A 25,053-nucleotide genomic window follows, 5' to 3' on the forward strand; every position below is an offset into this window, starting at 1 on the left:
TCACGCTGTCAGTCTCTGTTTTCCTGGGTGTTCCCTTGTGAGCTCACTTCTCCTTAGGCACTTCACCATAGGCACTTTAATTCCGCTAGTCTGGTCCTGTCTTCACAGTAATTGCACTCCAATTAAATCGCACAGGTGCTGACAATCCTTTGTCATTAGTCTCCCTATTTATAGCTATCCTTCTCTGTTGTCTTCATGGAGTCCTTATCCTATGTGTCTATGTTCTCGTCTCCCGAGACTTACCCCTGCCTTCTCGTTCCTCCGAGTTTATTCATTCCGTCTCATCCGGTTTCCTCTTTTGTTTTGTTTGTCTCTCAAGACTGTTTATTTTGTATTTACCCTTCTGTTTATTAAACCCATACCTTGCAATTGGATCCTACCCTCTCCTTGTGTTTTTCCTAAACCCAACCGTCACAGTTTCCAGACCAGACGGTGGATCAGCACCTAGAAATAACCTCTACATCCCTGAAAGACAGCGGAGACCAGGACAACTAAAGCCCCAGATACAGATCCCCTGTAAAGACCTCGTCTCAGATGACCACCAGGACAAGACCACAATAAACAGATGATTCTTCCGCACAATCTGACTTTGCTGCAGCCTGGAATTGAACAGTCAGAGACTGGTCAGAGGAGAACTGGCCCCCCAACTGAGCCTGGTTTCTCCCAAGGTTTTTTTCTCCATTCTGTCACCGATGGAGTTTCGGTTCCTTGCCGCTGTCGCCTCTGGCTTGCTTAGTTGGGGTCACCTCATCCACAGTGATATCATTGACTTGATTACAAATAAATGCACAGACACTATTTAAACTGAACAGAGATGACATCACTGAATTCAATGATGAACTGCCTTTAACTATCAACTATCATTTTGCATTATTGACACATTGTTTTCCTAATGAATGTTGTTCAGTTGCTTTGACGCAATGTATTTTGTTTAAAGCGCTATATAAATAAAGGTGACTTGACTGTGTGGTTAAATAGATATCATTTTAATCTAATACAGTTACTAATTATATGAATGATTGATGAATATCAATGGTCTTTGCCATTTTCTGAGTTAACAAGATTTTTCGGTTTTCATTAGAAAAGACCCATTTTGCTCAAAGAAAATATTACAATATTGTACCTAATCATTTGAAAAAAATCAATAGAAGAAGACAATATTTTAGGGGTCAAACCATACTCTCAAAATTGTATTGAAAAAGTGAGAATTGCAGCTGAGGATGGTTGTGTCTGTTTGTCTCAAGATACTGGAAACAGCAGGCGTGAGTTGTATACTATTATTAACTGAGACTGACCACTGATAGAGACAGGATCACTTATAAACCTCTTTTAGCTGCAGGATTATTGCTTTCTAGTTCCTATCGTCTGTCTGAATGTACAGTGACCCTTGTTAAGAGGATTTGATCTATATGTTATTGAGACTTTACGGGCTCCTGACCATTTAAACCACAGACATGAGGTAAACAGCAAAGTGAATGAAGAAAACTGCTTTGTTTCTGTAGTTTTTCCCTGAAGTTTGCATTCATTTGGGACTAAATATTCTGTATAATACCCACAAATATAATAACTGAATGTATAAAACCGCTCTTTTTTTCCAGTTGATAACATGGAGACGAACCAAGAAATAAACAGTACAGCAAAAAAGATGCTTTTAATGTGGTTTCATAAAAGAGTTGACAAAATGCTAATAAATTGCTTAATGATCACAAACCAACATTCAAGAATCAGTCAGCTTATGGGCCTCGTCATATTTCAGAGCTGATACATATCCATGAAAAAGTAATGCCGTCTGGTTGTGCTTTCTCAATATGCACGGACTGTTTTTACTGCAGGATAACAATGAGAGAATGATGAGTGAAGTACTTTAAGATTACACACTGATCAGACACTGAATTCCAGTTAATTCGTATTATAACAATCAGGCATTGAGGTTATACAGGGTTCACCTGGTTAAGCGGGAACTGTTTGTTGTCGTCCTCGCTGTGGGTATCATATGCACTGTGGTTCCAAGCAAGCCTCTCGCAGGTCGGTTGTTTGTCCTGAAACTGGGACTGATTCTGCCTGCGCGCAGAGTGTTGAATTATTGATTACTAGAGGAGAAAAGCTTCCTCTCCACCCGTTTCCTGCCAGTGAAACCCATCACCATCAAGAGTGACAGAGGTAATCTAACCCTTCCCTCCCTGGTTACTGATAGCTCACCATGGGCTGTGAGTCTCTTCATCCTGCATGGCTGATTGAAATCTGTTAAGCTAATACAAAAGGGGGAAAAAAAGTAATTCATAATTCAGACACATACTGTACAACATGGAAATACAAAGTAGTTTTTGCAGATGTGTTCAAAAAAATACATATTAAACAAATACATAACGTTATATTCTGATCCTAGAAGACACTGAGATGCAGATGACGTTAATATTGTTTAGAGTTATTTGATTACAAAAAAAAGTGAAATACTGTAATATTGTGAAATAATTATTACAGTTTAAAACAACTGTTTTCTATTTTAATATATTTTAAAATGCTATTATTTATCCCTGTGATGCCAAAGATGAATTTTGTCACATGCAGAACTGGGTAATAGCAGATTACATGTAATCTGGATTATGTAATCAGATTACAAAACCTACTCATAATCCGACTACAGTTACTTTTTTATTGATTACATGATAACATATTATTCACATAAGACCAATAAATTATTTGTTATTTATTGGTGCTCCCTAATTCCTCTTTTTCATTTTTAAATGTTCCTCTCTAAAATAACCTACACATGAAATGGAGGTGAACAAATAAAGTATTTCATGTTTTAGTACGTTTTCTAACTGATTTGGTGTTGTTTTAAAAATATTTATTTTAATTTGACATTTATATGATTTAATTCATTATGAGCTTTTAATTAAATTTACAAACCCCCTGCAGTTTCATTACCAACCCCAGTTTAGGAAACCTTGATGTAATGTCATGTACTTCATGCTGTTGATAAAAATGAATAACATTTATGAATACATTTTCTTTCTCTTTGTATTTTCTATTTTTATGTTACAAGATTTAAATCAAAGGGATTTTTCACCCAAAAATGAAAATTATGTAAGTCGTTCCAAACCAGTAAATTACACAAATTAAGATATTTTTGATGCAATCCGAGAGCTCTTTGAGACAGCAAGGGTACTACCATGATCAAGGTCCAGAAACGTTGTAAGGACATAGGTAAAATAGGTAATGTGACATCAGTAGTTCAACCGTAATTTTACAAATCTAGTCTGATTACTTAAAATGTGTAAAGTAACAGATTACTAACTAAAATTTGTATCATGTAATTTGTAATCAGTTACAGATTACAGTTTGTAAGTAATCTACCCAGCTCTGGTCACATGATCCTTTAGAAATTATTCTAATATGCTGATTTGCTGCCCAAGCTTTTGTCCCAAAACTTTGATAGGTTTTGTTTATTTATATTTATGTCTGCAGATAGGCCTAAGAACATGTGGTTAGTTGCTTCACTTTTTAGACCAATATTTCTCATGGGCTTATTTTTGAAAGTCATATGTCTGTATACTCATTTTGACTTGGCTGCAAAAATTTACATATTCCCTTTCTCTACAGTTTATTGGACACAACAAAATGTGTCACACTTGACGGATCTTTCAACCAAAATAAATTGTAAGTAAACATTCGTTTATATAATAACCTCGGAGTGTTTGTTGTCGATGACAGTTGGTCTGTTGAGTGCAGTGGAGTACTGCAGACCCCAGCCCACTTCTCCGACATAGCAGTGTTTCGGTAACGGCGGGATCGCGTCTGGCGCACACCGGAACAGGTAGCTGAGATCACTCGTGGCATCTGGAGATAACGGGCCGATTCCAATGCTGCGCGGGAAATAGTCCAACCTGGGACGGAAATCCCCAATGCCGTCTGGACCTAAATAACACCAGAAAAGTACATTGGATTCAGCGCACTAACTGTTAATGATTAAATAAAGTTTTCTACTAAGATAGTTTCAGAAACGTTCATAAATGCTTACCTGTGAAGAGTATTCTCTGTCCAGACTCAGTTTCTCTGTCTGCTTGAGAAGATGTAACGTTAGTGTCCTGTTGTACTCGCTTCATCACCTTAGCTCTGTTAAATCTACCTTGTTCTTAAAACTGATGCTAGATAAGCGCATCCCTCACAATGACCGTAAAACAAGACCAGTGCACGAGGTCACACGCGCACTCACTCACGCACGCGCCGTTGCCATGGAGCGGTTGGTCTCCATGGAACCAGTGGTTAGTCGGGCTGTATTTTTCTATTTTGTATGGACTAGTTATTAAACTAAAGTCAGTCAATACGGATTTTATTTAGTACATGGCCTGTAAATGTAAAAAAAAAAAAAAAAAAAAAAAAAAAAAATCTGATGTAGCCTGTAGTTTTCTCATTGACATCAGTGATAAATAAATAAATACAAATAAATTAGGTAATAATTCATTTACATGTATGCATTTAGCAGACGCGTTTATCCAAAGCGAATGACAGTGCAATCAGGCTCTTAATTTTTTATTAGTTTTTACCAGTATGTGTTAAACAAGCAGATAATAGACTGATTAATTGAAAAAAAAGAATAAATGAAGGAATTCACAGCATATTTAAATTATAATGACTAAATCTGTACGCAAACTATAAAAAAATAAACAAAAAAATAAAATACACAAATAAATAAAATGCATAAATAAATAAATGCAAACCCCGCAACATTACAGAGAAAGCTACCATATTTGGCACGTACAGTATACTAATATTAAAAGGCTCTGTTATGAAAATATTATGACGATTACCTAGGGAAAACACAAAGCTGTATTTTGAATAAGTAGCAGATGGATTTACATGATATAAATACATATGTATTATAATAAAAAGAAATATAGCTACATTTAATTTTTTGGATTATCATTGTCTTTCCACATACCAGCCAGAAAATGCGTTTTATAATAGTGATTCAAAGCTTGCACTACTGTCTTCAGCCAGCGGATGGAGACAAGCACTATGTGTTGTGGGCAGGTTATTGTGCTGAATGGACTCGCCCATGAACCCTCTTAAGGCGGTCGGTCGGTCGGTCACCATGGTGGTGGCTTACAACAGCAAGCCCGGACTGCAGACCATCCGTCGCGTTTAGACGTTCAAACACTCTTTATAAATGCTGCCTTTGACCCTCCGCTGCTTTGCAAATGGCTTAAAATGGACAATCACCCAACGCATGGATTGCACATTGTTTTAAAATGGAAAACTGAAGAAGATAAAACAGCGAACAGGAGACAAACGGAATGCCGAAAAATGCACCCGTCTGCGTAAAACACAGACGTACCGCTGCAAAAACCTTTCATTAACACAGAATCGCCTGTCAAGTCCCAGCTGAAGTCTCAGCGGCTGGAGCAGGAAAAGCAGACTGTCTGGTTTTGTAAGACTGGGACGAGGGACAGTAAGAGAGTTGCTGGCTTAGGCTGTGGCCTGGGGACAGGCTCTCCTCTGCAGTTGCTGCTATATAAAAGCGTCTTTGAACCACTAAAAAGCCACTAGTGATATTCGTTTAGGATTATTTGACTTAACTGTTGTGCGAGATTGTTTTGAAGACCATGGCGTCCTATGTGGATAACAGTTTTCGGCAGGCGGTGATGGTGAATCCTTCAGACAGGACGCAACAGGTCAGAAGATGGTCTTATCATAATCTAATCATATATTATGTGCATTGGTTACTGTTAGATGTGACCGTATGCTGCGTTACTGCTGTTACAAGTATCACGTGCATGATGTGCTTTTTTTTCACAGTGTTGACAGTGCAAGTTTTTTTTAAATATATAAATCAGTATAGCTTTGGATAAGCAGTGCAATTAAATAAAATGGCATGAATTCATATGCATATATCTATAGAATTGTCCCGAATGAGCTTATAATGAAGGCACGTGTATTTTCTCTTCACTGTTTTTGCAGTCTATTACATAAACATGAAGCAAGCGTTTGTAAACTACGTTTTTGACTGCTACACAAGCCTTGTTATCTCGACTTTGCGTCGGAAACTGTTTAACAGTACATAAAGCAGTGCTACTGTGTGATGTTAGACTTAACTGACTTTTAGTTAAAGGTTTTAAGTGCAAAATATTGTTCTATTGTGTTTAGAAAGGCGTTGCGATGACAGTTTGCCTGTTTGGTATAGTCTCCACCCTTTTACGTGGCTCAGCCGGCGACCGAAAACATGTAACGTTAGGCTATTAAAGGCTACGTTTTCTGCAGGGATGTCGAAATATGTAAAAGTCGTAATGTATTTGCGTTCAGTTTTTCCCTTGCTGTGTTTGTATTGTCTGTGACGATTTGGAGAAACTACGGAAAATAATCGATACTAACGAGTCGGGTACTTAAAGTGACAGGCTGCTTTGTCAGACATAAAAGAAGCCATTGATTCTTCTACTACACATCTGGTTAATTAGATCTTGCCCTCTATTTTATCTTAGGTTACAATAATTCACAACAATTGTGCGTTTTTTTTTCTGAAAACCACCGAAGAAGATCAATATTTTAAGGGCATTTGAGGTCATCGTTATCATAAAGTGGACATGAATTATTCATGTTTTTTTTTTTGGTGAACGAATCGTTGTTTGAATGAATCATAAAGTAAACGACTCTCCGATTCTCGGGGCGGCGCCGAATGAACAAAACATTTATTTTGCTAAATAAATGAACATCACAAATGGATGAACATAAGTGCACAACTAATATTTTGGGTGTGCTTACAAAAAAATGAGTATTGCTTGATTTGCATTCATTCAAATATTTTAAGTTCGTTTACAAAACAATCTTTCACTATGTAAAGCAGTGTTAAATGGCCATTTTTGAACAACGTAACATTGTACATTGTTTTCTTTGTTTCATTCAGAAAACGTAAATTTTAATTGTGTAATGTAATCAGACATTTGTAGCATTCTAGTTCACAACAATATTTCTGATTCCTTCATCACGTTCATGTGAAGTTAACATTTATAGTTTACAAAAAAAACCATTAAACGACAAAACAATTAAATGCTTCACAGCCCACTCAGCAATGCTATAGCCTATTGTAATAGTCAGTTTTTGAAAGCAGAAAGCAGTCCCATGTGCAGAGAACGAAAAATGAGTCCGTGCATGGAAGTGAACAAAAATGGTTTGCTCACTTTAAAGATTCGTTCACAAACTAAAAACCACTAGTCAATACTAATTAAATAATGTGTCGGGCACTTGAGGTGAGAGGCTGTCAGACAGAAAATAAGCGATACGATTCTTCTGTTCTCTGGATAATTTGATTTAGCCCCCGTTTTTCCACTTTTAATGGGTTGCAAAGATTCTCCTACAGATAATGTGTGTTTTGCTGAAAATAACCGAAGCAGCTCAGTGTATGAATCTTGAGTAGGCCTACATTATCATACAATGGACATGAATAATAGCAAACCAGTCGGTTTGCTTCACATGTGCATGCTATTAATCACACAATAATCTTATAATCACACAATGTTCCTGTTGTGTGGAAATAAACATGTTCGCTCATTAAGCCTTTTACATCATATTGAGCCCTAAGACGTAACAAACTGATTGTGAAAGAACTAATTTAATTTAAGCATTGCAGACAATAGAGGCAGTTGAGGGTCAGTATGGTATTCATTAGCGAATGCAACTTTGTACAGCTGCATTTCCTAGTGATTACGTGATATTCCATGTCTGCTCCCATTGAGTGATGGAGCCTTATTTCATCCCGGGTCACTTCAGAGTTGGCCTTTATTCAGTTATCCCAGAACTTTGGCCTGAGTGATCAGCATGTGTGCGAGAGTTTGGGAATACTGACCCTGAAACCAGAGAGCACCACACCTCAAGTTCACAATTGAAAAAGTCACTTGCGAGTTTGTAGAATATAGCATGATGTAATCTCGGTCAGTTCATGTAGACCGAAAGAAACTGTTCCATGAAAAGGGCTTTAAGACAGCCTGACAGTGCAAAGACTTCTTTCTAGGGAATGACGCAGGCTGTTCTAATGGAGCTTGAAGCTCATTACGGCTTAACAGGAACAACCTCAGCGCTTTGCATTAACTTGCTGATGGATGGTGTAGATCTTAATGGGACAAAATGTCCGCAGTTGGAGTAAGCGATGTGGGGGAATAGTGAAGGGTGTAGCTTCTTCAGCTTTTAGGAAGCTATTTTCGAAGGCAGACAGGTATGCAGAGGTCAAGAAGACTGTAAACAGGCTGATGGGAGTTTGTGCTTTGACCTCTATGAGTCAGTAGATCAAGGTGTAGGAGGGCACGTCTCTTATTGTTCCACAGAGACGCATATTGTGTATTCTGTAAATGAACAAGCTGAATATTACATCTGGCGTCAGAAGACAAAATTTGTCTGTCTCTTTCTTTCTTTTTTTTTTGATGCCCACAAACATATGAGAAGCTGGTCATCCTGAACTGATGGTTTCCTTCCGAGCAGCTTCCTTCCTTCCTTCCTTCCTTTCTTTAACATTGAGAGGAAGTGCATCAGAGGGTTGTCGGAGCTTGAAAGTTCTTAAGAAATCATTTTTCTTGTTTGCTAAAAAAAAAAAAAAGAAAAAAAAATCCCCATTTCAGTTCTTTTTTTATTTTATTTTTTTCTTCACTAATGAAGCTTTGTTTACACACGTATGCCAGTCAGTAAGCTGCAGGTGCCTTATAAAATCTGGTATAAGCAGAGGCATATGGGTCTATCTCTGTCAAAGAATTGTCTAGAATGTTCTTTTTTTTTTTATCAATAAAATAAATAAAATATATTTGACATATAAGAAAAGCCTATTAAATAAACTTATCATTACCACAATTCAAAAGATATATTATTTAATATATTATTAATGTATTATTTAATCCCATTACTCAGTATTATAGTGCTTGATTTAATTATTTATTTTATTACAGTAATGGTAATGCTAAGAAAATCATTATTGATAATATTGGAAATTACAAAAAAAAATAAAAAAAATAAAATAAACATTAGTACAGTATATCTACGATATAGAATGTAATAACATCAATGGTCCTAAAAATTTTGTTTTCAAGGTGTTATAAATGTATTTTTTGGAGTGAAATGTGCCAGACATATTGTTCCAAAAGCATCAATCTTATAAAATGTTATAAAGAAAAAATTAGTTAAACATGATGCAACATATTCAAAATCCGTAGAGTGATGTCTGGCCATCCTTACTGTCTAAACATGTTTTAGTACTTAATGTTACCTTTTAAAAATATTAGCAGAAATAACTTCTATTCTTACAGCCTCAGGTCTTGGTTTTCTCTGATTCTGACTTTGTGCATAGCCGTTTTGTTCTTAGTCTTCTTGCCAAGTGAAGTCACATGTTATGAATAGGAGTCATTGCCTTGACAGAAGTAGTTGGACACATACTGTTCATACACAAGCTTGCGTGAACAAAGAGTGGTTTCAATGACATCTCCCATCTCAGTTTACACAGGAAGAATAAACGGGTCGGGTGGAGAACATAAACAAATGATGACAACTGTCACATTAAGCCAGAGCGTGTGGCGCGTATTTCTTCTTTTTTTGTTGTTGGCTCATGAGATATTATTCTTTGGTAATGTATGGCCTGTAGTGGCCCATCAAATGCTGGTTGTTTAAATGATTATTGAATTACATTGGTACCTTTAAGTCTTATTGGGCTATTTCCAGTATGATGAGGTCATTTGACCTTTTGATTTCATGCCAAATGATGCTTGGCTTATGTTAAAATTGGCCAGCCACTGGATTCCTTTGTTTATTTAAAAGCAAAATAAGAGGAATGCCTAATGGCTGAAGTGGGAATTTCACTAGGATTTGGAAGGCAAATGAAATGTTTTTACTAAAGCATTCCAACCCAGTTATTGCTGGACCAACAGCATTTGACTATGTGCGTCCGTTTTATTTTTGGTAGGAGAGTCTAAAAAGCACATCCAATGAAGTGCAATGCAATATTTGAATGCACCAGTTGTCATCACATGCTTAATTTAATAAAAAACTTAAAAAAATGCTCATCACAAGTTACAGTTGGTCACATTGCATTGGGTTTTACCTGTTGTGCACTAGTTTTCTGCCTTTTGGAAAAATCCTTGTATAGCTTTCGACAATTCTTCTGCTGTTTAAAGGTAAGAGGACCATTTGATTTATGTTTCTGCGATTTTGCAGAGAAATAGATTGCTTGTAAAATATTGATAAGAGGTGTGGTAAAACTACACCTGCTTGTGTAGCTACTTTTGTTCTGTTCGTATCATTTTGCTTTCCAACTAGGGAGGGGAAATGGGGAAAGGTAACAGTTCTGATTGCTTATCGATTCCATTAACAGTATTACTTTATTTCCCGCTGCACTTGATGAAAGTTCACTTTGTGGTCAGTGAATAAGTGAAGAACAGCAGTTAGTTAGTCTCTAGACCGAGTTAAACCAATAGCTTTGCCGCAAGAATGACTTGTGAGTCATTTTGGCTGATTCATTAAAAAGAACCAGTTCAAAAGAGTCATTTAGAATGCATATCTGCTATCACTTGTCAGGCTGTATGTTTGTTGTTGCGTGCCATCAGTGAGGACAGCTGGATGTTTCTCTTACATCACATCTAGTTCAGACTGCAAGTTCACAGCTCAGACAAAACTATGCCTTTGGCATTAATTCAGTAGCGGCATAGGAATAGCAGTGCCAGAAATGCATATTAACAGTAGAATGCAGATGTTTTAAACTGTTAAAGAAACAAAAAGCCATGAAGATTCTGTTCCAAATATATGTGTAGGAACCGTTTCTTCCCTTAATACAAGTCAAAACAAGAGTGAAATGGGGTCATCACTAAATATGAATGGTGGTCTCGGGGTGAAGAGAGTGATTTAAATACACTACTTGGGCATCAGTAGTGGTTGGCAGCCCATGTCCCTTCCGGTGGTTCTTTTGATCCTCACATTGAGCTGCTTGTGTCAGAGGAGACTCATCTTCATCCACGCTTACAGCGGATCACTTTGATCAGCCGCTCTGTTTCTCTGCTCTGATCCATTTGTTAGCATCTCTTTCTGTTATCTTCCTCAGTGGATGAAACCTCTCAGTCTGAAGGTACAGACAAAATGCACAGAGATCTCTGAGGCATGCTACAGCTTTTCACGAATCGTATGATATGCACGTCCTGCTTAGTATAACAGCTGTTGCTCAAACTTCGAGCTAAGGGTTTTTTCAAAACTCTTAAAGGAGCAGTTCACACAAAAATTCTGTCATCTCAAACCAGATTTAGCTGAAGATAGAGAAGATGTTTTAAAGAATTTTGGAAATCAACCAGTTGACTTTGTGTTCCACATAAGAAAGAAACTCAAGTCCGTTGCATTACAGAAATGTCAAGGCTGCAGAAATGTAAGCGCATCTGAATGAATCTCTCTGACACACAGCAGAAACATTCAAAGCAAAGACATTCTTTCTGATGGAAAGAAAGAAGAAAAACATGCAGACAGATTTATTTAAGTGTCCTGATGGTACAATGCCACCATTTGTGGAAAAAGCTAGGTAGAAGTGGCCTGATTGCAACTAATCTGGGACTAGCTCCTCTCAATTAAATCCTGGCCATGTGTTTAGGGGAGAAACTACAAAACTGGTCTGAGATCAGTGTTAAAAGGTAGCTTTAACTGTAGTAATCCCGCCTGTCCCTTACCATGTCAGCTACTGTGAACTTAGACCGACACATTAGCTGATTAATTACCTGATTATCTGCAGTGTGCTGAGGATTGTTTACAAAAGCTCCCTTCTTTCAGTATGTAGGCCAGTTCTCACAAACGTGATATCCTTTCGGATGTATTTGCTCATTTTGTTCTTTACAGTTTTGTGATATTTAGCCCTACAATTACTTTAAATTCTTTATTTTTTATATAGCAAGCGAATATGATTTTTTCAAAGTCAATCTAGTGGCACACATTTTATTATTACATCGAAGTTCCCTTTAAATGTGTCCTAAGTATAATCTGTGTTTGTGGCGAGCAACTCAGACACATGAGTCCGGGGTTGTATTCCCTTCGATCATGAACAATGGTTTGTCTCCAGATAGAAAGCTCTGGTCATGAGGTCATATTCCCCTCTGCTCTTTATGGCTCCGTGGACCTGTACATTATCATGTTTATAAGGGTTCAGCACGGGTTTTATGATGACAAGGATTTAGGCTTGGTGATGTTCTGGTTTAAAAAGCATCTCTCTTTGCCAAGACTGATGCCTTGTTCTCTTGCCCTTATTATTTAGAAAAAAAAGCAAGTTAATAGTGCAAAACCAAATGTACATGAATAAGCAAGAACTGTTAAAAAACCTAGTGAGCAGCCTTGTTGTTTCCATGCACATGCAAATAGCGTATGTAAAGTAAGCTGAAAATTTGATCTCAGTTTGCAGTTCGCATTAATGTGATTCTATCATAAGCATAAAAATAAACAGCTTCAAATGTTGTGTAATATAGACTGTTTAAATTAGGTATTTCTCAGTAGGAATTATATGTATAATTTTATTTTTCTTGCTCCATCCACCACCTTATAATCCTTATTATAACATTTCTTATCTATCACCTTGGGGGATCATTTTTCTTTCTAAAATGCTGTAATATAGTCTCCTCTATTAAGTTTTTTCTCCCATCCTCAGTAATATATTACTTCTCAATTCAGAGCATTATAAAATCGTATAATGAGCATTCTCTTCCTCCCGAACTGAACTGATATCTGTATTGGAGGTGTTGGGTAACCATCTCAAGTGACTGTTAGCTTGACAGAAATGTGGGTAGTCACATTTTCTGTTCCCTTACATGTGCCAAGAACTAACAATAACACACCAGTGGTGCTTACTAATCCAGGCTAATCTAATTCTTACTGAAATGTCTGACAGTTTGACTTTTGTTTTACCCTCCTACTCTTGTACTGGGATGGAAGAATGAGTGTTAACCTGGAATGAACCATACGAGTGGATTCCTCATGCCAGTCTGCTATAGTATCTTGATTAAGGCAGACCGCTTTTCCCAGATGCATCTCTGAGATCGGTGAAATGACGCCTCACCTCAGCTCGACAGGTTTAGAGCAGCTTCCCCTCAGCTCTGCCCTCCATTTCTGTAAGCTCAACTGAGGTAATGTGTGCTTCTGTCTGCCTCGTGGACACTGATGGCAGAAACCGTTACAGATCAGTTAAACGTGAATCTCAGTGAAAGACTACAGTATTCACCTCTGACCTTCCCTAATGGGAAGTAATTGTCTGATCTTGTCAACTTGAGGTCAAGAGTTTGCCATTATGTTAGCAAGATATTAAATTACAAAGATTTGAGTTTCTACTGCATTTAGGTGTAGCTCTCAGCGTTCAATCTTAAAAAATGGTCATTTTGCAAGTATGATTTTTAATAAGAATTTTATGATTCAAGTCTTGTTGGGGTGAACGTGTTCAAAATGCACACCTGGCTGGAAATCACATAACGGGGGAGTGTGTAGTAATGTCTGTGTATTGACATATACTTAAACGTCCCTTTCGTTTTTATTTTTTTACATGTATTCTATTTTTATTTGATGATTATTCAATAAAGATACGATTATTTCTATCAAATAAATGTATAAGTCTGGCATCAGTGCAAGAACAGCTTTCACATTTACACTCTCATTTATTATCCAACATAAAAGGAGTTAATACTTTTTGCAAGGAAAGACACATTGAATTGATCAAAAGTGGCAGTTTATATTTTAACAAAAGATTTCAATTTCAAATTAATGCTGTTCTTTTGAACTTCCTACTCATCTAAAAAAAGGATAATATTTCCACAAAAATGTTAAGCAGCACAGCTGTTTTCAACTGATAATAAATCAGCATTTAGAATGATTTCTGAATGATCATGTGACACTGAAGACTGAACTAATAGCTGCTGGAAATTCAGCTTTTCCATCACAGGACTAGGGCATAAATTCTATTTTAAAATCTCTTAAAATGGAGAACAGTTATTTTAAATTGTAAAAATATTTCCAATTACTGTATTATTATAAAATAAAATCACCCTTTGTGTGCATTAGACACTTTTTTAATTAAACATAAAAAAATCTTAGTGACCCCAAACTTTTGAGCATTAGTCTTTGTAACACAAAAGTTAAAAACAGCTCATTAGTTTTAAATGTATGACTTGCATGCTGCCGCTTGCTGGCACTATGAATTATTCGCAAATTTGATGGAGCTTCAAAAAGAATTTCAAAAGGCATCAGGCTCTGTGCACGGTGAAATGTTTGCATCCATTTTCCACCGTTCTGAAAAATCACTCTATTATACAAGGACAGAAAGGTGGCCTGCACAGATAGTGGATGGATATTTTCGTGCCAAGTATCAGCAGCATCCTGCTTGCATTTTTCATTCCATGCACCTTTTTTTTTCTAGAATAAAGATATTGTGACTCTAAATTTGTGGCTTCAGATCTTGTTTGGTAAGCTTTGCCCTGTCACACTAAGCACTATTGTGTGACTATTTTTGTCCTAATCCCCTATGTCTAATAAAACCAATTAGCTTAAGCCCATCTTCACTGGCCTGTTTGTATTTGATCAGTAGAAGGCTTTGAACTAGGTTAGGAACAGGTGAACAGGAAAGCCCTCCTGTTGGCCCATGACAGCCCTCTGCTGTGTATATAACCCAGATTTTCTTTACAATAGCGGCTCATAATTATCCGTGCAGTGTCAAGGTCCACCGCAATTTCGGAAACACTTTTATTTTACTACAAAGCCCTTCAGTAGCAGCTGATAAATCCCTGATTATGAGTGTTCATGGCATGTGATTTAAGTCAGAAAGGCTCACTGATTGTTTAAAGAACTAGCTTCAGCTGTTTGTTTAATTCATGACATGTGCTCTGTTATATCACCTTACACTATCATATCACACATCTGTGATTATCAACTCTTCTGCACATGACGGCTTTTGTGTCGAGGAACATATTGTTCATTAGCATAATCATGAGTGATGTCTAATGGATAGATTTTATAATCTGCGTCAGTGTACGTTTTGCGTTATGCTAATGAGAGGGGCTTGTGATTGTAGTAGGAGCCTTTCATCGGGATGGACCCCTCCTCAGATGGGCCTCCCCTCAGCTTTGTGTTTTCAGTACAGCGGACCCCTGTGGAAATCAACCAGCGCTTGTCAGTAGTAATCAGGGTCATTGTAATTATTCTGTCATGTAGAGGAGTTATTTACCCTTTTTGGACTTGTTCAGAAGGAAACATTCAAGTTTAAAGGCTGTTTTAGTGAAAAAGGCATTTATATAACCAATACAGACATTATAAATGAAGCTAAGGCAGGTTTTTATATGTGTGAGTTACAAAAGGAGAATATTAGCAGCATGTTGATACTCATTTTTCTTTTACGGTGAAAGCTTACAGTGACCAGAGGCGGTCAAATCAAAATGCATTGTAAAAATGATAAAAAAACACCATAAAACTAATACTTGTATTCAATATACCATATCTTCTGAAGCCATTTGAAGACTCAGATGAAAATATATAGTTTTGTCTACTAAAAATCTTAAAAGTGCTATTGGGATTTGACTGAAAAATACACAATATTATAATCCTTTTTCATCCATTTGTTTTTTTACTTGACAGTCCTTGGTCGTGATGTGTTTTCATTGTATGGTTCGTATTGAACAGAGCGTGGATGTCCTTCAAAATTTCTCCTTTTGAGTTTCACTAAAGTTCAAGTCATATACTCTTTGGGGAAACGTGAGAGAGTGAATTTATGTCCAAACCATTTCTTTAAATGTCAGTTAATCATTCGCATACTGAATGTGTCAATTTTGTTCTTATATTCTAAGTTGTTTCCATAAGCTAGACAGGTCTTTAGAAATGCTCCAGGGAAACTGTGACATCAGTTTCCCTTTTTTAATTCAATTGTGGGCAAACATCCTGAGGATGCAGTCTGAAATAGCATGATGTGTTCTTCAGACGCCTTCACCGCAAGCTTCCAGGGTGGTATCACACGAGTAGGTAAACAGGAAAGTGAGCACTGTGTTGACCAATTAGGTGAACAATTGGAAATGAGGGAAACCACTCTAACAACAACAACAAAATATATTCATAGCCAGCTGTAGTATATTGCCTTTGTTTTGCTCAGTTCCTCGAAAACGGTTTTAAATAGTGCCCGAATTTCTAGGTCAAGGTTACAAAATTTCCTAATCTAGTTCATAACAAGGAGTTTATGTCAAAAATAAAATAAATAAAAATAAGCAGTCATTGTGCATTCAAAATGATTTGCAGCTACTCATTTTAGATGCCTCCTTTTTAATAACATTGATGGGGGACTTGGAGAACGGTACAAAATAATTAAAAAGGCAGTTCATGACCCTTTTAAAAGAACATGTCTTTTGTGAATTGATTCGAAGAAAATTAGTTCATTCATAAAAATTCCTTAATTCTTTTTTAATGCCATGACAAATCTTGAGTTAAACACTGTTGTTTAACTAAATAATGTAATGTATTCTAATTGTCACATCTTCTCCATTAGTCAAGTGATAAATGATTTGCGAATTTTCAACCCAATTATCAAAAAGAATGATTTTAGAACAGTGATTGGTCTGTGAATTGTACATCACTAGTCACAATATACTTGTGTAGAGGTGAGAACATGCAAATATTCCTTTCTCTTTCCTGAACAATGTCCTATTGAAAACAACAACCTCAGGCTGGCTTTTAGAGCCAACACAGCCTTGATACCTCATAAGAAAATTTCTCTCACAGACTTGACGATCATCTGTATGAACGTGAATCTATGTGAATGTTTCCTGTCCACATCTGTGCTCTTTTTAGGTTGCATTGCAGCACAACATTTTCGTTAATCCATGGTTTTCTCTCACAAGTATTTCTCCAATTTATATTCTGTGCCTCACATTGTCTTCAAAGGAGGAACACTATGGACCCCACAGGCCTAAAATATGCAGCCAAATACTCTGAATGCTCAGAAAAGAAGCTCTTTGTCGCCGAGTTCCCTAGCAACCGTTTTGGACTAGAATGGCTGGAAGTGAATCGCCCTACAGAGGGAGAGAATTCAACTGATCCGCTATTATCACTCGCCTAAACACTGGCCAGTAGTGGTAGGGATGTTTTTTCTCTTTGAGAGTTGAAGGAACAAGGTGGGGTAAAAGGAGCTTAGCTGAAAAGATTGGTTTGGAAATTGGCTGCAGACGTAGCCCTCGGCTTTTAACTAAGACTCGCTCCCCCTCCGCTGCCTGGGATGTGCTACATCATCAGAACTCGGTCAAGTAACGTTGTTCTGCCTGTGTCAGCATCAGTGATTGTTCATTTAATTGTCGGGGGAGAGAAAGAACAGCAAGACTTTCTGTATCTGTGGCCTGTTTTATCCAATTAGCTCATCTGCTATTTGTTGATGAAGTTATGTGTCTGAAGAGCACCGAGATGATGGCGTCTGAAGCAAAGGACCTTACAGAGTACTTCAACCAGAATCTTGTTCTTTAAGGGTCATGCAAGAGCTTGTGTACGATTACAGAAATAGTTCAGCTAAAAATGAAAATGATTTTGTCATTTTATTTTTAACAACTAACAAAAACTACAATTATTTAAATAATTGTTTTCATTAATTGAATGAAATATAAGTATTAGATTCAAAATGTAAAAAAAAAAAAAGTTCTATGAATGAAATAATTTAAGCTGAAGTGCTAAAATTTAAATAAAATACATTTAAAGGTAATGCAAATATTAAACAAAAATTACTCTATATATTAAAATTATATTAAAATTAAAATAAAACTATAATAAAAAAAGAAAAGCTAAATATTCAAAATATTAATAAATACTGTTTAAAACACTATATAAAATAATCTCTTCTTTATTCATTAACCAGAATGTCAGAACTTCTGTTCTCTCTATAAAAAAAAAAAAAAGACAAACAAACAAAACAAAAAAAACATCATAACTGTAATGAGTCTCTCATTCATTGTATTCAAGTCATGCGATAGCTTTGTGTGATGAAAATTATCCCTAAATACCATTTGTTCTTTTGTTCAAACAAAGCTGTGGAAGATAGGCTGCTGCATGAGTCATATAGGCTGCTTTTATGGTACTTTATGGAGCTTAGGATAAATGAAATGTGCTATTAATAGAGAAAATAATATGGTGTAAGAATAACATAAGGATAGTTTGGGTGAACTGTCCCTTTAAGAAGTTCTTTTATCTGTCCTCTCTTCTGCAGCAGATCTTGCCAAGATGAATCTTTGAGCACTGTTATATAATACAACAGGGATAGGATTCAATCAGGAGTACGTATTTTTGAGTTGTTTGACGCTGACAGAGCATGTGCATTTCTGCCTGGATGTTTGGCGTCGATCCCAGGCAGGGAGTGCTGAGATGTGGTTGAGTGTTGGTTTCTAGAGGCATCATTGTTTAAACTGTTATGTTGCACCATCTATCAGTGTGGTTTCAAGGTGATTTGTGGTTTCGGGCCATTGGGAAAGATCTCCCTTTGTATTACAGTGCCTTATCATTGATGAAAGGGCACTGATAATGTCTGTCTTGCGTGATCTAGTCACAAGTTTTCCAGCATCAATTCAATCCTTGTATTGCAGAAGAAAAATGAATGTCTGCTTTAGTGGACAGAAATGTGACCACATGATGTTTTTATTGTCATGAGATGATCTGTCAGTCAGCGATTGCACAAATAAGGCTGAAGTTCTGACATGTGATTTTTTTTTACTTTCTGCTTTCTGGATCAGGTTTACGTGCTAACTCAGTTCTTTCTTTCACTGCATGACATTTATTAAAACGTCCTTGTTTGAATGATTCATTTCATCTTTCTCACAAACAAAGCTCCTGGAAACAGTGAAATAATAATGAATGCAGCTAGTACTATTGGTGTAGTTCAAAAGAATGCTGGGAGCAGGAAGTCTTGTTTTTGGAAGGAATCGTTTTAACAGCACATTTTCTCATTGTCATCCTCGCTGGCTGCCGCCTCCTTGTTCTGCATTATTTAACACGTATGTTCTGCTGTGAGATGATGGTGATGCTCACAGATGTCTGGCCCATTAATGAGACACTTTCTCTGCTGTTCTGTCAAAGTTTGATATGGTTCTGGTAGTTTACTGGCAGAGCAATACTTTCATTCTTTTTTTTCCCTTTGTTTTATGTCAACAACAAATGCTTTATATTTTTACTAACCATCTGTTAGTACATATTTTTGGATGATCCAGTGAATTAAGTTTTATTTAGTGAAAATTACTTCTAATTGCATTGTATTCTCTCTGATTTAAAACTTTATGGCCACAAACCAAAATATAAGATTGTTTAATAAAACATGAATTGTATGTTTTGTTATGTCAGATTGTGCGAGAAAAACAAATGTGGCAGATTCAGACAGGATTAAATTCACCATGTATGTTTGTGAAACACAAATTTCTCGACCCCTGTTGAACTAGTCCTGTCCGAATAGGTCTAGACAGACATGTATCCTGAGAATGCATCTCTGTACAATAGTAATGGGTATCAGAATAGAGTTTTTTAAGCAGATGTAGCATCCAGAGATGGCAGCTGCTTCAGCTGTGTCTAGAACAACATTTGACTCACAGCAGCAAAGTGGACCGCCTGTGTTAATTATTCACACTTATTTGCAGCATGAATAATGCAGCCTCTGGCAGGACCAGGGGCTCCAGTCACTAGTGCTGCACTAACGGCGCGTGAACAAACACAGCTCGAAAGGTGTTGACTCAACAGCAGGAGGTGTCAGAACAGAACCGAGACCCAGCATCGTCTGCCTGGTCATCACTTCCTGGTTTTGTCTCTCTAATTGGCCATCGCAAGTTACTCGATTTAGTTTTCCCATTTCCTTTCAATCATTAGTGCATGTTTTCAAAAGAAACACGTTGTAGTGGAAGGTTTCTGCCAATGTAAGGGGTTGGATGCAACCCAGATCAGTTTCAGCATGTGATACGTCGCCAGTGTGACAGCTGCTCGGCTGTCAGAATAAATGCCTGTAGACTGCTGCAAAAGCACCTGCAGTTTAATCACACATGCTACACAGAAAAGTCTGTCGCTGCTCTCCTGCTGATTTACTTTCACATAAACTGACAAGGCCAGTGTGTTTATTCCCCTGTGAATTACACGTTGTGACACAGATGAGGACGGTGTGATTTAAGGGTATTTCTACATGAAATTGGATGAGTGAGTGAAGTGACATTCAGCCAAGTATGGTGACCCATACTCAGAATTTGTGCTCTGCATTTAACCCATCCGAAATTCTCACACACAGAGCAGTGAACACACACACACACACACTGTGAGCACACACCCGGAGCAGTGGGCAGCCATTTATGTTGCCATTTGCAGAAACTCCATCCCTCCCGGTAAAAAATAACCAATCAGAGCTGCGGTCCGTAACTTTGTGTTCAAAATGTAGAATAATGTATATAATAAGCGAGTACACCATGAATCCATTTTCCAAACCGTGTTTTTAGCTTGTCCTGAATCACTAGGGTTCACCTATAATAAGTGTTTATATTCGGACTATTTTAGATTGCTTCGGGGGTACCGCGGCGGAGTAACCCAGTACCTTTGTGATTCTTCATAGACATAAACAGAGAGAAGTAGTTCCGGCTACGATGTTCTTCCGCAAGACGCAAGCAGTTCTGTTTATTAACCGCTAGAGCGTCAAAAGTTCCCTACCGCAGCTTTAAAGACAAGTAAACAGTCAGTAATAAGATAGGAACAAACAAATCAATTAGCAATATCATAAACAAATACAACTAAACAAAATTTCAGGTACAGAAACTGTAATAAAAAGTTTGAAAACACTGCATAGTTTTCTTTTTATAAATAAAATAAAGATTAATCAAGTAAAGTTTTAAATATATTCAGTCAAGATCAGTGAATGATTTTTCTTTTGTTCTTTGATTAACATTAATGACAGACAGACAGACGTTTATTAGGCTGTTGTCTTTTTAAGCAAAAATACTGCACGTGTGTTTTCTTACTAGTGAATGACACATGATGTAGCCCAGCGGTTCCCATTTCCAGTCCTTGCACACATATTTTGCATGTCTCGCTTAGTTAACTAACCCGATTCAGATTACCAACTCATTAGAAGTGAGCTATGTGAATGATATGATCCCTACACCGTGTTCATTGCTCCATATTGTCTGAGCAGGGGTTTACTTCACTTCAGAACATGGGCTGGAATTGGGAACCGCTGATGTAGCCTATTGTAGTAATGTTGTCGCTGGTATTCTGGTCTGTGAGCATAAATGGGTTCAGGGGGCGTGGCTTTGGAATGCGATTGCAGGGAGACTGGGACGTACTCTTTCAGTGCTATCAGGCTAAGGTTAGCATTTTCCAAGATCCTCTACTGCACCTTTAATTCATAGCCAGTAGCTGTTGAGCTAATGTTAAGAGTTTCTTTAATCACTGGAATTACAAAGCCACGTAGTGCTTCATTTAATGCAGATTAGCATAATTGTGTTGTTTCATTTCATTAAGATGAACAGACATGCTAACCAGAATCTTTCCACAGCTATAGAGCCCCCCTTATACTATACTTGTTGTACATTTTGAGTGGATTTGATTTGAACCAGTGAACATGTATCGTTAGCCATCTCCTAACTGAGCAGTTTTGCCACTTTAAAGCTGCCTCTAAGGTAGAAGTGGGGTCTGGAGTGTGTCCGTCTTTTTTTTTTTTTTGTGTGTGATTGATGCGACTCTGCTTTTGTTCTTATAGGATTAGTGCTGCCAGTTAAAGACATGATGCTAAGCCTATTCACGAGCTTCCAGCTTTCCTCTTTCTGAGCTGCGTTTGACTACATGCGTTCATGTCGGGTTATTACAATGAAATTTTAAGCTGTTTAGCATCGGATATGCACGCTGGGGACAGCATTGAGGAAATAATAAATCACACCCGATCAATGAACGGTTCAGATGTAGCCTACCTAAATGTATAATAGGTTTGTTTATACCATTGTACACTGTCTTTAAGTTATTGAAAATATTTAGGTGAAGTCCATAACCATATCCAGTACTGTTTAGACCAAGCTGGCTATCGGCGACTGTATGTTCAGTTGCTAATGCAAGTGACCTTGTTTTTGTTTGCAAAGACTCCACCTGGTGCTATGTGCTGTTCTATGGATAAAAATACCCTCAAGGGCCGCACTGTCAATAGGGTCTCAAGGACGGTGAGGTGTGAGCACAGTTGGCACGGAGAACACAATGACACATGCTTTTTAAATGCCACAGTGAGTGATCTGTAGGTTGGCACGTGCCCTCGTGGTAGCTATACTGCTGACCTGGCTTAACATTGCATGCTGCAGACCTCACATTAACATAGCTGTCTGATCCTAAAGATGTGCCACATTTCCCTTTGTTCTTATTTTTCGCGCTGTATTTTTGCAGTGCAGGCCAGTGATTTCTCTTTTGGATGTATTACAGGGAATGTTGCCACACATCTTGAGATAGACAAATAGCTGTAACACCCTCTTTAGAGAGCCACGCATGACCTCATGGGTCACTTTGGCTGTCTAGTTGACAAATCACTTGAGGCTAATTAAAATGTGCAGACACCTTTTTTTTTTTTTTTTTTTTTTTGCTAGCTTGAGTCTGTTTGCTTCCCTTGCTAATTATTTGCCTTTTCTTTTGGTCTTTGTGTGCTTCAGTCCACCGGTATAAGCTTTTACTTGCTTATTTATTATGCTTAGTTTATACATATTTCATTATGAGACACTGTAAAATATATGGCTAAGTTATAAATAAGACAGTGATTTGTGGATAAGAAAATACCATTTCAGTTTTTCTTCTTCAAAATTTCACTTTTAATTCAATGTGTTACATGCCGTTTATTTGTAATGGTTTATGAAATCTACATTAAATTAAAATTATTAAAATTATTTCTACACCAGATGTTTTCAGTGTAGTGGATAGTGCATTTTCTATATATATATATATATATACAGTGGGGCTCGAAAGTTTGGGCACCCTTTGCAGAATCTGTGTAAATGCAAGTAATTTTCAAAAAATAAGAGAGATCATACTAAATGTATATTTTATTTAGTACTGTCCTGAGTAAGATATTGTACATAAAAGATATTAACATTTAGTCCACAAGACAAAAAAAATGCTGAAATTATTAAAATAACCCTACTCAAAAGTTTGGGAACCCTTGGTTCTTAATACTGTGTGTGGTCACCTGATGATCCTCGACTGTCTTTCTGTTTTGTGATGGTTGTGCATGAGTCCCTTGTTTGTTCTGAACAGTTAAACTGAGCAGCGTTCTTCAGAAAAATCTTTAAGGTCCTGCAGATTCTTCAGTTTTCCAGCATCTTTGCATATTTGAACACTTTCCAGCAGTGACTTTATTATTTTGAGATAGATCTTATCACACTGAGGACATTTGAGGGACTCAAACATTCACTGATGCTCCAGAAGGAAACAAGATGCATGAAGAGCTCGGGGGTGAAAACTTTTGAACACGATGGAGATGGCCAAATTTGTCTTATTTTGTTGAAATACATTTTTTTTCCATTTAGTTCTGCCCTTCGTAAGCAACAGAAGATACTTGTATGTTTCCCGGTACACAAATTAAGTACAATTTACATTGATCTTCAAATTCCAAAAGTTTTCACCCCCAGCTCTTAATGCATCTTGTTTCCTTCTGGAGCATCAGTGAATGTTTGAATCTTTTTAAATAGTTGTGTTTGAGTCCCTCAAATGTCCTCAGTCTGAAAAGATGCATCTCAAAATCATAAAGTCACTGCTGGAAAGGGTTCAAACATGCAAAGATGCTGGAAAACTGAAGAATCTGCAGGACCTTAAAGATTTTTCTGAAGAACGCTGCTCAGTTTAACTGTTCAGAACAAACAAGGGACTCATGCACAACCATCACAAAACAGAAAGACAGTCGAGGATCATCAGGTGACCACACACAGCATTAAGAACCAAGGGTTCCCAACTTTTGAGTTGGGTTATTTTAATAATTTCAGCAATTTTTTTGTCTTGTGGACTAAATGTTAATATCTTTTATGTACAATATCTTACTCAGGACAGTGCTAAATAAAATATAACATGCATTTAGTATGATCTCTCTTATTTTTTTTAAATTACTCATATTTTCACAGATTCTGCAAGGGGTGCCCACACTTTCGAGCCCCACTGTATATATATATATATGTATATGTGTGAAACGGTAAAGCCAAAAAAACAAATAATAATTAAATATATGGATCATAATGTATAACGGTTTATTATGTAAATAAGCAACTTTGCATGGTCACACAGAAAATACATTATTTTATATTATAATCTGATTATATAAACAAATATAATTTAATAAAACATATTTAAGAAAATATTAAGAATAATACAGAAACAATTTAATAAATGTAAATTGTAATAAAACAGTACAATTCATCGATGTAAATAAAACGGATTATTCAGAAAGTTCAGGCTTTCTACTTCAAAATTGAATGTTTCATTTCTTTGTAAATAATTGTGAAATTGAATTTCTGACTGTGTATTGTTTCTACACAATAGTTTTTTTTTCAGTAATTAAAAAAAAATAGACTTTCTCTGTTATGTCTCTGTTGTGTTTGTCTGTGTCTTATAAAACAGTATTGATGAATGCTGGTGAGAGGTCTTTGTTTATCTATTTTGCTTTCGTAAGACAGACCTTCCCTTCATCATGTGTTTATCATCCCAGGGATCTCGATCATTCCCCACGGCCACAAGCAGCACAGCCTTTCCTCTGTCATGGGGTCTGTGTCCAATGGGCCCCCTGCGTTCATTTACCAGACCCTTGACAGAAAAAGGTCAGTTTTAGTGCTCCGTCTGGGTCAAGGCTGACCTTCAGGACAGACACCATGTGTCCTTCTCGGCTGTATGTGCATTGTTGAAGTGATTGTTAAACACCTCATTGCAGATGAAAGGGGCAGATCTCCTTGAAGGTGTGGATACAGAGCTGACAACTAAATCGCAGCGTGTTGGGGAACTGATTCTTTTGCTGACAGAAAAGCCATTTTTAAACATGATTTTTGGGAAAATAGCACCCTGCGTGTCAAGTTGCATTATGAG

At 37.0% G+C, this 25,053-nt stretch overlaps 2 protein-coding genes across 11 annotated transcripts in view; one reads left to right on the plus strand and one right to left on the minus strand.

Annotated features, from left to right (window-relative positions):
• Window positions 1-1,633: 1,633 nt before the first annotated feature.
• On the minus strand, window positions 1,634-4,280 carry LOC127971617 (uncharacterized protein C4orf45-like). Its single transcript, XM_052574758.1, has 5 exons — window positions 4,022-4,280; window positions 3,689-3,918; window positions 2,200-2,249; window positions 1,947-2,061; window positions 1,634-1,826 (listed from the first exon to the last, which is right to left on the minus strand). The coding sequence occupies exons 1-5, from the start codon at window positions 4,104-4,106 to the stop codon at window positions 1,824-1,826; spliced, it is 483 nt and encodes a 160-aa protein (XP_052430718.1). The 5' UTR covers window positions 4,107-4,280; the 3' UTR covers window positions 1,634-1,823.
• An 809-nt stretch (window positions 4,281-5,089) lies between these two features.
• Window positions 5,090-25,053, plus strand: part of LOC127971467 (rap guanine nucleotide exchange factor 2-like) — a 103,943-nt gene continuing 83,979 nt past the window's right edge. For all 10 annotated transcript variants that reach the window (XM_052574477.1, XM_052574483.1, XM_052574487.1 and 7 more), the window contains exon 1: window positions 5,090-5,675. In XM_052574477.1, coding sequence (XP_052430437.1) covers window positions 5,607-5,675 — 69 coding nt within the window. In that variant the 5' untranslated portion in view covers window positions 5,090-5,606. The remainder of the gene's footprint in view (window positions 5,676-25,053) is intronic.

This window comes from Carassius gibelio, chromosome B14, assembly GCF_023724105.1.
Source record: "Carassius gibelio isolate Cgi1373 ecotype wild population from Czech Republic chromosome B14, carGib1.2-hapl.c, whole genome shotgun sequence".
NCBI classification, from domain to species: Eukaryota; Metazoa; Chordata; class Actinopteri; order Cypriniformes; family Cyprinidae; genus Carassius; species Carassius gibelio.